Here is a 14928-nt window from a genome sequence, read left to right on the forward strand (position 1 = left end):
GATCTGACGGGACGAGCACAGGCAGGCCCTGCAGGCGGGACACGCTCACGGAAGCACTGACCGCCAAGCCACCGCCGATTCCGCTCTGCCTCCCGGTCCCCTACGGGATGGCGGGGGCGTTAGGTGGACCTTCACCAACGACGTGTGCGTGGCACATCCACGTTACCTGTGGATTTCACGTGACGATGATGAAGGTGATGCCACGTGATACTGGTGACGAGAGGGACCCCACGTGGTGGGGAGTCAGGGGCCGAGGGTGTGCTGACACCGAAGGGGGTTTCCAGAGCACGTGTGGTTGAGCGTCTGGGGGAGACGGTGGGTGTCTGGGGCCCTTCTGCTGGGGGGGGGGTTGGGGCTACGGCTCCTCCCTGGGGGCCCGAATGCCCCAGAACGGCAGGCGAAGAGCCAGGAGAGGCTCCGGTTCGGGGAATAGTTCAACCTGGAGGGCTGGAAGGAGACATGCGGGAGGTGAGAGGATTTGCTGGGCACGTCTAGCGGACACGTCCCGCAGCGGCCACGTGCGGCCACCAAGCCGAGGCCCCTGTGGGCAGTGGCCACGGCACGACCGATCGCCAGCCGCCCGGCCTCCCTCTGGCACCGCTCCGAAAACCCCGGGCATGCCTGACGGGCCAAGAAGCTGCTGGGACGTGGGTGCTGGGGAGCCTCAGGACAGACCACGGGCGGGGAAGGCAAGACACGTGGAGACACGCAGGCCACGGGAAGCCAAGGCTTTGTGCCACGGCTGCACCTTTCCAGGACAAAGACAGGTGTCGCTGGGAGTTCGGACAACACAGCACTTGGGACGAACCAAAGACCTCAGTGAAGGCTCCCACGTCCACACTCGCCAGCCCACGTGCCAGAAGTCAGCCACACGAGAAGCCCCATCCCGACACGGCACGCGTGCAAGCTGGAACTGTCCCAGACAGGGTGCCACCTTAGCTCGCGTCCCGGCACGTCCGCTCGCTGCTGGGGATAAAACTTCTCAACTGACAGGCGGAGAGAAGCGGGGCTGGGGGGGGGTGGCACCCCGGCAGCGGGCATGCGACCGGCAGACGGGAAAAGAGGGAGCAGGGAGGGAGTCCGGCTCGCGCGCCCTGCACGGCTCCTGCAGCCCCGCAGAGGCCACGGACCCAGGAACACAGGCCACGTGACAGGCGCCGGCCACGTGCTGCTCACATCCGCTTGGGCTGCAGAGTCTTGCCAGGGCTTTATCATGTCTCCCTTCCTCCGCAGCTGGCTCTGGGAACCCAGACAACAGCTGTGGGATTGCCACCCAATTCCAGGTACAACAGCAGCCTGGCTTTCCTTGAGGAGGCTCCTCCCTACAGCTCGTAAAGAGGAGACCCGGCCGTGCTGACCCCCATCGGTCCGACCCGACGAAATGAAATAGGTTAGAGCTTGGGGTTTTCCCCAGGACCTGCTGGCAAGCACCAAGGGCCCCCCTATGTCTCAAAGTAAAGTGGCACATTTTACAGCCAAAATGCCAGGAAAACAGAATGCTTCTTTCAGATAAGATCTGGTTTATTTCACAGCAGGTGGGACCTACGGAACAGGTATTTAAAAAAAAAGAAAAAGAAAAAGAAAAAGAAAAGAAACACCGCTCGGTTATCAGCATGGGTTTTACATTCTCACACCTACACACACACACACACACACACACACACACACACACACACACACACAATATTGCATTCAGAAATCTGTTTGGAAACACCACCCCCTATCCATCATCTATACATATCGGAAGCGTAATTACACAGGCACTCGGTCTCGAAACCTAGCAACAGTAACCACGTAGCTCTTAATCGGCTACCTAGACACCCAAACTCACACATCGGCTCAATGTGCTTCATCCTGAAAAACAAAACCTCCTTGCTTCTCTGTCTGGAACTGCAGACGGACAAGATGTATGAAAACAAACCTTGTTCAGCTGAAGAGGAACAGCCCATGCCATTCAGTCCATTTGACAGTTCGTCTCCCCACAAAGCCGGGCAAAGAACAAAAATAACAAAGACTGGAAAAAATAGGGTATTCCGGTCCAAAGCTCATCAGCTTGCAACACGCTTAATATTTGCATGACTGTTTCGGACACGAGCTCTCGGCTCCCCGGCAGCCTCGCCACAGGGACCTCCGTCCTACAGAAGCCACTGTAAACGCCCCACGGCACAGCCCGTGAGACCCGGGGGGCTCGTGGGCTCCGGCGACAGCTCAACACTGGATGTCGGCAAACGGGGATTAACTTTAGTGTTTGCAGCGGCTTTGACACCCTCACTTTCCCGGAGGTGGCAAATGAAATAACCAAACGGAGGTCACGTCTAATTGTTTAAAGGGGAAGGGAGTTAAAAAACAAAGCAACACAAAACGAAAGGAGCCACAGCATCAGATGCTGGCAACATGCATGCTGGCCGGATGGTGAGCAGAACGTTTCACGACAAGATGTAATCTCCCTTTTAAAGGGACAGAGATGCATCCACACGGCATTCTGGATCCATTTCCGGATTCTACAGACCTCGGAGCACCCGTTAATCACCTCGCTGCTTTTCAGCATGCTTCCTGTCTTCCCCGAAAGCCACGGCGGAGCATCCCCAGTGCCCTGATTTCTTGGTCGTGAGCTTCCCCGTCCGGAAAGCAAAGCGCCCGCCGCTCCCAGGCAGAGGTTAGCTGATGATCTGAAGGGTCTTTTGGAGAGAGGCGTCGCCGACTACCCAAGTCAGGAGAATGTTTCGCCTTTTAATTTACTCCCTCTGAGTATCGACGCTGACCCCACGTCCCCACCCGCAGCTTGGGATTGGGGGATCTGTCCACCATACTTCTATTCGGAAATGCAACCCAACAGGATGCAGATGAAGCCTTACCCTCACTCCCTCGGTCCAGAGTCCCGACACGTGAGCCCGGTTCTCCAAAACGGTGCCCCAGCCCCACTAAACGATCAGCTAAAGTCTGCTAGTGAGCATCACGGGCCATCCTGACAGAGGCAAGGGCCCGCAGCCTCAAGTTCAGGACATGCGTCCCCGTCTTCCACATTTCTCCTATGCCGCGGGGTAGCTTCTAAGTCAAGATTTAATGCAGATCGTACCGTAGAAACACGGCCCCATCCTGTCCTCCCCGGCACCCCCGCCAGGACTCGTGAGGCTGACGGGAGGAGAGCCAGGGCACGTGGGACAAGCTGAAGCCCCCCAGCAATCACGCTGGACACCCAGCACCCGAGGGTCCAGGAGCAGACAGCGGAGTGGCCTTGACCTCGACAGATAGTGACAGCACCCTCACAGGTCACGAGGATGGGGGTCGGGAGCCAGGCCACAGAGGGTGGAATCGGAGAGCCACGTGGCCACGGAGCCTCGCAAACAGCGCACTAGAGGCCCTCACTGCAGCACGGCCCCAGAACTGCGTGGTGAAAGGGTAGAGAACCGTGTCCCCGATGCCGCCCACCGCCCCATGCCTGCTCTCCCCGTCCCCCCATAAGCTCTGCACCCCAGACTCGGAGGGAGGGCAAAACATCACAATACTCCGGCAAACACATCCCCGCCAGGGACGCATACCTTCGCAGAGGTAACAGCCTCAGAAGGACAGTCGTGTGACAACGTGAGTGCCCTCGATGGTGGCTGACGTAGCCCCCAAAAGACGTGGGAGTCCTAATCCCTGGAGCAACTTAAGAATCTCAAGACGAGAGCATCCTGGATTTCGGGTGGCTTTAAATACAAAGACTCGCGCCCTTATCAGAGAAAGGAGAGGCGACCGGGGACACAGGTGCAGTGAGTGGGCCACGTGCAGCAGCGACAAAGACAGGGGCCACGCCTATCACCCGAGGGATGCCAAGGGACACCGGGTCCCATCAAAACCGGAGGGAGGCAAGGACGGACCGACCACACCAGCACCTCGACTCGGCACGTCCGGTCTCCAGAACGGAGGCAGAATAAATCTCCGTTGATTCCCGCTGCCCGGCTGCTGGCGACTCTTTACGGCAACCCCAGGACACTGGTACGTGGTCCGTCCTCACGGTCGAAGCAAGCCCACCCAAGCCGGGGGTGGGGCAGGCCGGCGGGGGGTCCCGGGAGGCACAGGTGGGTCTGGCCTTTGGAAGCCCAGCACCGGAATGCTGGGGGGACACAGACTGGTGACTACAGATACCACACCAGGCCCCCGAGTCGGGCTCCCTGGGGGCGGCTCTGGCCATCTCCATCCGCAGAGTTCCCCAGGCACACCCCACACTTGGCACGCACTGCTGGGTGCCGGGGAACCCTGGAGGTTTGGGTCGGCAACTCATGATCAGTCAGGAACAAGAATGGTGGGGGGGGCGGGGGGGGCAGTGGTTCCCGAACTGTTTGGGGAACGACAGCCAGCAGCTCAGAAGACTCACTCAGGGGGAGGGGGGACGAGGAAGCAGCCAGGGTGGCACGGGTCCAGGACACGGGGAAATGGGCGGATGCCCCAATCAAAGAGGAAACGTGCACAAAAGAGTCTAGTTTTCTGAACAGTCGCTTGCTGTTCTCCGGTGATGGGGTGACGGGTTAGTAGCCTGTCCCGCTCGAGAAGTGACTTTCACCTGTGCTCCGGAACCCGGGGCAGGGCGGCAAAGGGGGCATCAGGCTCTGTGGCTCACACCTCCTCCCCGGCCAGGCCTTAGGCAGACAAAGGTCTCTGGGGAAGAAGGTCCCCGAACGGGCACAGGGCCTGAGCGGGAGAAGGTGCTCGATGAAGAGTCGTCGTGGAAAGAAGTGATAGGCACCTGGGTACCAGCTGGTTCAGGCACCCCCGGGGGCTCCCAGCAAAATACACTGTTTTCAGCCCAGAGGGAAAAGGGTGCCCCCTCCAGCAGCGAGAAGCAGACGGCTTTCCTGAGGACGCACAACTTCTCCAAAGAGGCACCAGCTCAGCTGGGGCTCTGGGTTTCAGAGCCCGGACTCCCGTGGGGCCACCTTGTGGAGGTGACCCTGCACCCTGCGTGTCCTCCTCCGTCCCGCTCCGTGTCCCTGTCCCAGTCCCAGACAGCCGCTACCAGGGGGCACCCTTCACCTGCAAGGTCTCCCCGTGACCCCGCGCTGCAGGAGCATTGCCGGGACCTCCAACACTTCCTGTGGGAGACAAGTGAGGCTTCAGAGGGCAACGCGGAGTCAAGGAGGAGTCAGGACGCGGGGAGGAACCACCAGTTCCTTAGGTGGGAGCTTATTCGGGGCCGTGGGTGAGGACAGGGGCCTCCGGGAACTCCGTCTAAAGCACGGCGCCCCTGAATGGAGGCCGAGCGGCTTGCACGCCGTGGGTGAGGCTGCCCTGAGCTTCAAGCCTTCCCAGGTTCGGACTTCCTGCCCGGTGCAGGCGCTGCCCCGCCCAGACTCCCACCGCACAGGGCACCTGCTCCCCGCCGGGAACAAGCGAGGCACAGGGCAGAGGCTCAGTGCGCACAGGGCTGAATCGGGGTTTTACAACAGGCTGACAGCGTCGGTGAATCAGCACGTTGAGGGATGTCTATGCCCACAAAGGACCAACAGGCCCGTTTGCCGGACCACAGTCAGACCCCTCGTCAGAAACTCGGGGGAAAGGAGAGGTCTCCTTTCCTTCTTTGGAGGTGCCGAAGGGACCCCACAGGTAGCAGACCACCCCTTCCCTGCAGGGCACACGGTGGAAAAGCCCACAATGCAGGGGACAGGAGGCGCGGACCCCTGCCTCACGTGACCGAAAAGCTGGCCCTGTGTCTTCACGGAGCCCCGGGTGGTCTTACACAGGTTGGGAGTAAATGTCTCAGACCTCAGCCCCAGGACTGATAGATACGGACGCCATACAAGCCTGCGGGGAGTGTCCCCAGGTTTCAGGAGGGCTGCCCTTCGTAGTCTAAATAAATCATTGGCCAGAACGGGCAAGCGGTGATTCAAACGTATTCACCCAACACACAGGAATCCTTCCATCGTAGGAAAAGCCCTCAGTTGGTCCGAGAGTCTGCATCCCGTATAGGGAATCTCGAAATCTCAAAACGGAGGAGACGGTCAGGAAGCTCCCCACTTTTTGTCTTAAAATCAACTCGGTACCTCAATGGACGCGTCACTTTGTGAGTAGGACCGTTTAGGGGCTGGTCCTCGTACTGGTGGTGGGGCGGGCCGGGAGCGTGGATATACGGGGCTCTCGGCCCCCCTCCGGGAGCCAGGGTGGGGAAGCCACTTCCCGACTCCCTCCTGCCCATCAAGGTCGGTGCTCAGAGCAGTAAGGAGGGCCCGTTAGGGTCAGAGACAGCTCAACTCAAGAGGCGCGTCCCCGTGGTCGTGGGGTGAGGCCCGCACACGCTCCCTGCCCCGCCTCGGCTCTGCGTCCTGCTTCAAAGAGCCCCGATTCCCGGAACAGCATCTGACACTTCGACCTGGAGACAACCCCACCCCACCGCGCGGCCCTCCGTCCCGGGGACGACGTCGGGAGGGAGCTGCTGGCACCCGCGGGCTCACTTCATTCTCTGAGTCGCACGGCAGACGTGAACTCATCCATCTTTACGACGCGCTCCCGGGGGCGCTGGTCTCAGAGCAACGCGGCGGCTTGCCCTGGCTCACGGGAGGGACTGGCGTCGGCATCGGGCTCGGCCTTCGGGAGGCCCCGATGCCCGGCGCACAGCCCGGGGTGACTCCAGCAAAGCTCCTGGCTCCGCATCCTTGTTCGGTTCTCAGACCCAAGGTGGGTACCAGCCACACGTCACACACGGTAAAGACTCGACAGCCAGACACGTGCTTTCGCTCAAACACGGGGGGAGGGGCACAGGCGGTGAGACACAGACGCCATCCAGCCACCTTCCCAGGCACCTCGGAGCCCACCGCCCACCCCGTCCACGGATCGGCACCATCTGTGAAAGCTCACCACCGCTGGTCCAATGGGGCTGCTCCCCGCTGCAAGTCCTGTGCAAGCCCGGGGCTGGAGGAAACAGGCCGGCGGGCTCTTCCGAGATGCAAGAGCGGGCCCAGCCGCCGGGAGGGCGATGGGCCAGAGGAGGGGCCCCAGAGACAGTCCTTCTGGTCGGCACAAGGGGTACTAGAGAGGGGAACAGTCGTGAGCACCCCCGCGGGGGCAGAGGAACGGACGCAGAGACGGGGACCCGGGGCGACACCGGTCTCCCCTCCGCCTCGCTCACCGTCGCCTCTGAGTTCACGCGGGGAGGCGTGCGATTCAGGACAACGAGCCTAAGTCAGCCGCAAATGAGCTCGAGGCCCCAGGGGGACAGCGGTGCCCTCCGTCCACCGCGTGCGTACTGAGGACGCGCGAGCGAGGAGACGGCGCGGCGGCTAGGGCCGCGCTCTCCGACACGGTTTGCTAACTGCGGACGCGGAGCCGCCATCGCGGGGGTGGGAGACGGCGGGGGCTGTCTCCTCGCCGGACGGAGCCCCGCCCCCCGAGCCTACTCACCGATGTCCGTCTCCTTGTGGTTCTTGATGTACTCCGCCAGCTCAAAGTTGCCCGCTATGATCGCCACCTGCCGAGAGCAGACATCACGTTAGCGCAGAGCCCTGGCCGTTCGCACCCGTCCGCGCCGCCGACGGCCGCACCGCACGGCGGGCCCAACCGGGGCCCCCCAGAAAGACGAGACGTACGCCCTTATTTTCGGTTTTACTCAGATGTAACCGACACTCAACACCGTGTGAGGTTAAGGTGCGCGAGGAAACACCTTGACGGCCGGCGACGGTGGGAAGGTCGCAACTCGGTTGGTTAACCTCTGTCACCGCATATGGCTACAGAGACCCTTCTCCCCGGGACGAGAACTTCTAGGATCTGCTCTCTAGGCAATTTGCCAGCATACCTACGGCAGGGTGAGCACCAGTCCCCGGGCAGAACGCCACATCTCCGCCACCAGCCCCCCTTTTACCTGGAAGTCAGTGCCTCCTGCCCGCCCCCCCCCCACCCCCTGCCCCCTGCCTCGGCAACCACACGTCTGACGTCTCTTCCGGTGGGTTTGGACTTTTAGATTCTACGTATCAGTGAGATTGTATGGTTTATGTCTCCGTGTGACTTAATTCGCTTAGCTTGGTGCCCTCCAGGCCCATGCAAGTTATCACAAGCGGGGAGAACAATCCTGACTCTTTTTAGAAAAAGTTTTTTAATCAGTTTATTTATTTGAGAGAGAGAGAGAAAGGGAGAGAGAATCCCAAGCAGGCTCCGTGCTGCCATCACAGAGCAGGGCTCCAACTCCCAAACCGTGAGATCCTGACCTGAGCCGAGATCGAGACTCAGACGCGCCACCGACTGAGCCCCCAGCACCCCAGTCATGACTCTCAAAACGGCAGCCACAGGCTCCATCGGCCCCCACACATCACGCTCACCCCCCGCAAAGCCCCGGGCCACTCGACAAGGTGAGGCTCTCATTCCACGAGGACCCACAGGAGAGCAAGTGTCTGCCCAGAAGGTCCCCAGCAGGGACCATCTACACAGGAGCAGGGTGGGGCGCTCAGTGAGCCTGCGTCTGGAGGGCCCCTGGACCGTGTCCTGTACTCCGCCTGGCATGCCCGCGCATCCCGTCCTTCTGATTAGACACGAGCCGCTCCCCATAAGCAGGGAGAAGGGAATCCTCAAAAAAGTACCCAAAGCTCTTCACCAGATTTCAGTCTGGTGGAAAAAAATCCCACCCTTGCATGTGTGCAGAAGACCAGAACCAACACCTACGGGAAACGCTCCCAACGCAGGCCCCATGGATCTGTGGGCTGACACGAGAACGCCGGGGTGCGGCTGGAGGGGGAGGGAGACCAGGCGCCAGAAGCACGTGGGCAGGGCTCCCGGCACCACGGGCGACGGTCTACACCCACGGGAGCCAGGCCTGCAGGTGCCAGCCTGGAGACACACGCACATCTACAGCCCTGCGGTGATGACGCGGGTGGGACTCAGCCAATCATCCGAAGGCCTTATTAGCAAACCCTGACTTCCTGGAGAAGCGACTCCCGCCCGAGCCTCCCGCCCGCCCTACGGATCCCAGACTCGCCAGCCCCCACAGTCACGCGAACGAGCTGGTCACAAGAAACTGCCTCAATGTAGATCTCTCCAACCCGTCGGGCCCGCTGCCCTGGAGCGTCCTGATGGAGGCAGCTTTGCAGAGGCCGGGGGGCCAGACACCCAGGGATCCCGGGTCCCCGCCCTCAGGAGTGACGCTGCTTTCCACGGGTGCCCTCCAAGGATGCCGCCCGAGAGGAGCGGCCGGCCGCCGAGGCCGGGCCCTCCCCGGCTTGCCAGTGGAAGACCAGCCACGGGAGCCGCTGCTGATGCCAGCGAAAGCCAGAAGGCAAAGAGCGGTTCAGGGGTGGCCCCTGGGTCTGCCAAGATGGGTGGCTACTATCAAAATCCAGAAGATAGTAAGTGCTGGCGAGGATGTGGAGAGCCCGGCCTGTTTGCGCCCACGTGCGCCCTGCCGCTGTTAAGGTAAGAAGGCTCAGCCACCGTGGGAAGCAGCTTGGAGGGCCTCGGGGAGTGAAAGAGAATGACTGCGTGATCCAGCAATCCTACCTCCGGGGTCAGACCCGAAGGGACCGAAAGCGGGTATGATGGTTAATTGTATGTGTCAACTTGACTGAGCCACAGGGGTGCCCAGACAGTCGGCCAAAAACTACCGTGGGTGTGTCTGCGAGGGCGTTTCTGGACGACACGAACGTCCGACTCAGCAGGCTCAGTAAAGCCGCCAGCCCTCCCTGGCTCTGGTGGGCCTCGTCCCACCAGTTGAAGGCCTGAGAAGAACAAAGAGTCTGACTGAGCAGGAAGTCCGCCTGCCAGACGGCTGAGCTGGCGGGTAGGTCTCTTCCGACCTTCAGACCCGGACGGAAGTGCCAGCTGAGCCTCAGGCCCACCAGCTTTCAGACTGAGACCTGCACCATCACTGCCTGGGCCTCCAGCTTGTCACAGCATCAGCCCTGGACTTCTCAGCCACCATACGTGTGTGTGTGTGTGTGTGTGCACACGTGCATCCCACTGGCTCTGTTTCCCTGGTGAGTGCAGGTCTGGGTCCTGGGGTGGGGCCACTGTAACAAATGCCCGCCAGTGTGGAAGCAGCTTTGGGAGCAGGGGCGGCAGAGGCTGGAAGAGGTCTGGGGTGCACGGATGGTCAAGGCCATTCTGATGGACTCTCACACCGAATCACGAGGAAGTGCGGTCGCATTATAAAGTCACCAATGGCTCGGCCGACTGGTGCTTGCGTCCTAGGGTTGGGCCGAAGGCAGAACGCACGAGCGAGAGTTGGGAACTTGGCGGAGGAGACGTCTATGCAGAGTGAAGGAGCAGAAGGCTGCTCGTAGTGACGTGCCAGGGGAGACGAACCGGAGGCGGAGGGCTTAAGCGAGAAGGAGCCAGAACGCGAAGACTGGGGAACATCCTCGGCCCATGCCGGTTGCAAACAGTGAGAAAGCGTGCTCTGAAGAGAAGACCGTGCGCGTGGCATAGCCGGACTACCACTGGACAAAGAGTGCATGGGATTATGGGAGCAGAGACACCGCGGGTTTGAACTGAGAGGGCGGAGCCAGGCTGTAACCAGGGAAGGCTGGGGGCTTCTTGGTTTGGACGAGAGGGGACAGTAGCTCCTGGGCAGCAAACATGCAACACTCTTCCCGAAGGAGATTCAGAGACTAGCAGGCCACTGCCTGGGTTCCACCAGGAGCCTTGTCGGGTGGGACCGCCCTGCAGAGCAGGGGTGAGGCTGCTGCCCTGGCGGGCCCGCAGGCCAGGGCACCGAAGCAAACAGGGCTGCTCTCGAGCCGAAAGACCTCGCGGAGCTGGCTGCTGGGCTCCAGACCGCTGGGGACCCGACACCCCTTCCTTCTGTTTCAGCCTCTCTTTTGGAACGGGGACGTCTGGCCTGTGAGGGTCTCGCTGTCACGCCTTGGAAGCACCCAGCTCGTCGGTTTCACGGGTTCCCAGCGGGAGACGTACTTGGCCCGAGGATGATCCATACCTGGAGTCTCACGCACACCTGAGCTGGATGATGTTTCAGTGGGACTTGGGACTTTAGAGATGGTGCCGGAGTGAGGTAAGACTTTGGGGGGCTGTTAGGTGAAATCAGTGTGCTCTCCGTGCCAGAAAGACATGGATTTGGGGGCTCAGGGGGGGGAGTGTTGCATACTTAACGTCTGTGCCCTACCCACCCCCCCATCCTGTGTTGAAAACTAACCCCCAAGGGGAATGGAATTTGGAGGTGGGGTCTTTGGGAGGTAGTTAGGGTGACACGAGGTCATGAGGGTGTAGCCCCTGTCGGGGGATTTGCAACCTTGTAAGAGGGGGATACCAGAGACGCTCTCTCTCCCCCCGACCACATGAGGACACGGCAAGAAGGCCAGCCAGCAAGAGAGACCCCACCAGAACCCAACTGTGCCGCGCCCGACCTTGGAGCTCCAGCCCCCAGAACTGTCTGTTGTTCAAGCCCCCTGGTCTGTGGTCTTCCATTATGGCAGCAAGGACAGATTCAGAAAGCAGGCGTCCAAAGAGGTACCTACACACCCACGTTCACAGCAGCACCACTCACAACAGCCAACGACGGAGGCACCCCCGGGCCCGTCAACAGATGAGTGGATGCTCACGTGTGATCCACTCACACGAGGCCCCTGGGGTCTCCAGATTCCCGGAGACGGAGAGTGGACGGTGGGCGCCGGGGCTGGGGGAGGGGCCGGGGGTCCGTGCTTCGTGGAGACAGAGCTTCAATTTTGCAAGACGGAGAGTTCTGGAGATGGATAGTGGTGACGGTTTCAGAACAAGGTACTCAACGCCACTGAACAGACTAAGACAGCAAGACTTCTGGTTTGTACATTTTACAATTAAACAAAAAAAGGCAAAAGTGCACCTGTGTGGACCAGCAGGACAGAAGGTCAAGTATGGATGAACAGGCCAGGAGGTGTTGGAGAGATGCCTGAGCTTTGGAACAGCCGACTCCCCACGAGGCATGGGGGGTGCTGGGATGAAGGGGGGAGGGAGGCCTCAGACAGCACACACAGGAGCAGGGAGCACGCTCCGAGTTACCAGGGAGCACCCTCGGAGTTAGCCGGGAGCATGCTTCGAATCTACCTGTGAATTAGGTAGGTCCTCTGGCCCACCCAGGCCCTGCACCCGCCTCATCGATGGGGCGAGAGGGTTTCCTGTGGACAGACACACTGGGCCGTGGTGGGGCACACCCAAAGACCCACACTCTGCCCATCAGTAAGCAGGGAAAGGTTTAGGGTGCCTCATCAGGGGTGCCCCCAAACCGTTCGTGTCTTTTGCCAAAGGGCTGTACTAGATACACACGGGGGCAGCGTGTTTAGGGGGGGACACCGGGGCAGGTGGGGGGCTGTGTGTGTCACAGCAGGATATGAGGTGCCACCCACAACCCACGCCGACACCTGCCTGTTGTCCTTCCCAAAGTCAAGAAGGGGAGCTGACCCAACTGCACACCTACTATGCACCAGGCTTTGTGCTGGAGGCTGGGGGCCCCAGGCGAACCCCCACCCCTACGGTCAGGGCCGTCCCTCACCAGACAGCTGGAATCCCACACCGTCACCTAGACTGCTGTGCCCCTACCCCTGTATGGCTTCGAGACCAACATGAGGAACGTAAGGAACAGAGTGAGGGGCTCAGCATGGTGGAGGGGGCATCATGCAGTACCAGGAGCAAAGAGCCTAGGGGACTGAGGGCAGGGGCGATCTGACAGAGGAAAACTGACCCCACACACAGGGGAGGAGGGCGCAAAGAAAGCTGGTTGGCTCTCGCTGCAACTCTCTGCTGATCTATTTCTACCCTTCCTGTATCAGGCCACCCTTCCACAGGACTTCCTGGAAGACCCCAGCACTGTGTGCACAATACTCTCTGTGGGTTCATGCCAGCCACCCACCCATCCATTCAACCAACTACCCAGTCATCTACCCACTCAACCAACTACCCAGTCATCCACCCACTCAACCATCTACCCAGTCATCCACCCACTCAACCAACTACCCAGTCATCCACCCACTCAACCAACTACCCAGTCATCCACCCACTCAACCAACTACCCAGTCATCCACCCACTCAACCAACTACCCAGTCATCCACCCACTCAACCAACTACCCAGTCATCCACCCACTCAACCAACTACCCAGTCATCCACCCACTCAACCAACTACCCAGTCATCCACCCACTCAACCAACTACCCAGTCATCCACCCACTCAACCAACTACCCAGTCATCCATCCAGTCAACCATCTACCCAGTCATCCACCCACTCAACCATCTACCCAGTCATCCACCCACTCAACCAACTACCCAGTCATCCACCCACTCAACCAACTACCCAGTCTTCCACCCACTCAACCAACTACCCAGTCATCCACCCACTCAACCAACTACCCAGTCATCCATCCACTCAACCATCTACCCAGTCATCCATCCAGTCAACCAACTACCCAGTCATCCATCCACTCAACCATCTACCCAGTCATCCACCCACTCAACCAACTACCCAGTCATCCACCCACTCAACCAACTACCCAGTCATCCATCCACTCAACCACCCACCCCTCCATCTACTTATCCACCCTTCCCTTTACCCATCCAGTTACCCTGTTATCCATCCATCCATCCACCGTCCACCCACCCACGCACCCTGCTACCATTAACTGAGCACTACCATGTGCCATGTCCCATGCCCCCAGCCCTCAAAGCTCTCCCCGGTCTCCGTGGGTAAGCTTGCATTCTAGATAAGGAAACAACTCTACCTGAGCCCAAGTATCACGTGGACCTGCATCCTCTCCCACCCATCATCTGGTCTAATGCTGAGCTCCGAGTGGGGGCTAACAAACTCCTGCCTTCCTGCTCAGGGCGGGTGGAAGGGCATGAACACTTTCATAGTGATACAGGTGCCCCCTTGTGATGTTCCCCTCGGTCTCCCTGGCTCCCGGCGGCGGGCAGTGAGTACCCTAGAGATGCCGCTGCCTTGCTGGGGTGCCCACGGTGCATCCGCTTGGCCGGCCCCTGGAGTTAGCACCAGGCGGGGCGAGAAGCTGCCGGTGTCCATGTTACCGACCGCGTTACTGATCCTGAGGCGCAGCCAGAATGTGGAGAACCCACTCCCCTGCCCCGAACGCAGCCTCCTCCTGTTGCCATTGCCAAATGAGCCTCCTAACACGGAAAGCTATTTATAGGCGGCTCTGTGACCCTGGCGTGTCCTTGCTATAACTGGAAAACGGCTCCGTGCAAAGACGGCGGGGGAGACCGCGGGCTTGGCACGTCCCCGTCTTCAGTTTCCCTTCCAGATGACTCCACGTCGCCAACCTGAGACCTATCGCAAATCAGGCAGCGACCGACCCCCAGAGGCCTGGGAGCCTGGGAGGGACGGCTCAGTTATGAGCATCCTGCAGGCACGCAGAGGGGGCTGGGCACCCAGCCCTGGACTCCGCCAGACAGACTCCACGGGGGTCTTTGCTCAGTCTCTGGGGCTGAGCCCGGGGACGCAGTCGGCAATCCTGCAGATTCCAAATGCAGTAGCACCCGAGGTTGTGCCAAATCCCACGTGGGGCCAGGAGCCTTGGCAAACCGATGTGTTACCTGGAGGCCCTCGGCTTACTCAGGGACCCCACGCTGGTTGGGGGGGAAGGTCCTCCCAACCACCGTGGGGCTGCTTGGGGAGAGCGGGCCAGGCACCGAGCCAAGAGGCAGCTAGGCCGGGTGACCCGACGGGCCACCCCAGGTTAAACGGGGATCCTGAGGAATCCTGGGAAGAACCGCCCAGGCCAGGCCTCTCCTTTGCTAAAACCCCGAGGCTGGGAATGAAGTGCTCCCCACCATCTCTCAGAACACCACGCAGACCACCCGGCCCCCGTATCCCTCCCCAGGAAGGGGACGCCCTGGGCTGCGGTCAGCCTTCACGTGGACACCATGGTACAGCAGTCGGGGTCACGGACCTCCTGGTGTCAGTCCTTCCAGCACAGAGACCGCAGACCAATTACATCTATCTGTAGCTGGGGACGGCGATACGTGTGTGACC

General features: G+C 60.5%; 1 protein-coding gene across 1 annotated transcript in view; it reads right to left on the reverse strand.

The window, feature by feature from the left end:
- Window positions 1-14928, reverse strand: part of SHANK2 (SH3 and multiple ankyrin repeat domains 2) — a 490643-nt gene that overhangs the window by 320023 nt on the left and 155692 nt on the right. The window contains exon 11 of the mRNA XM_042957704.1: window positions 7375-7441. Coding sequence (XP_042813638.1) covers window positions 7375-7441 — 67 coding nt within the window. The remainder of the gene's footprint in view (window positions 1-7374; window positions 7442-14928) is intronic.

This window comes from Panthera tigris, chromosome D1 (assembly GCF_018350195.1).
Source record: "Panthera tigris isolate Pti1 chromosome D1, P.tigris_Pti1_mat1.1, whole genome shotgun sequence".
NCBI classification, from domain to species: domain Eukaryota; kingdom Metazoa; phylum Chordata; class Mammalia; order Carnivora; family Felidae; genus Panthera; species Panthera tigris.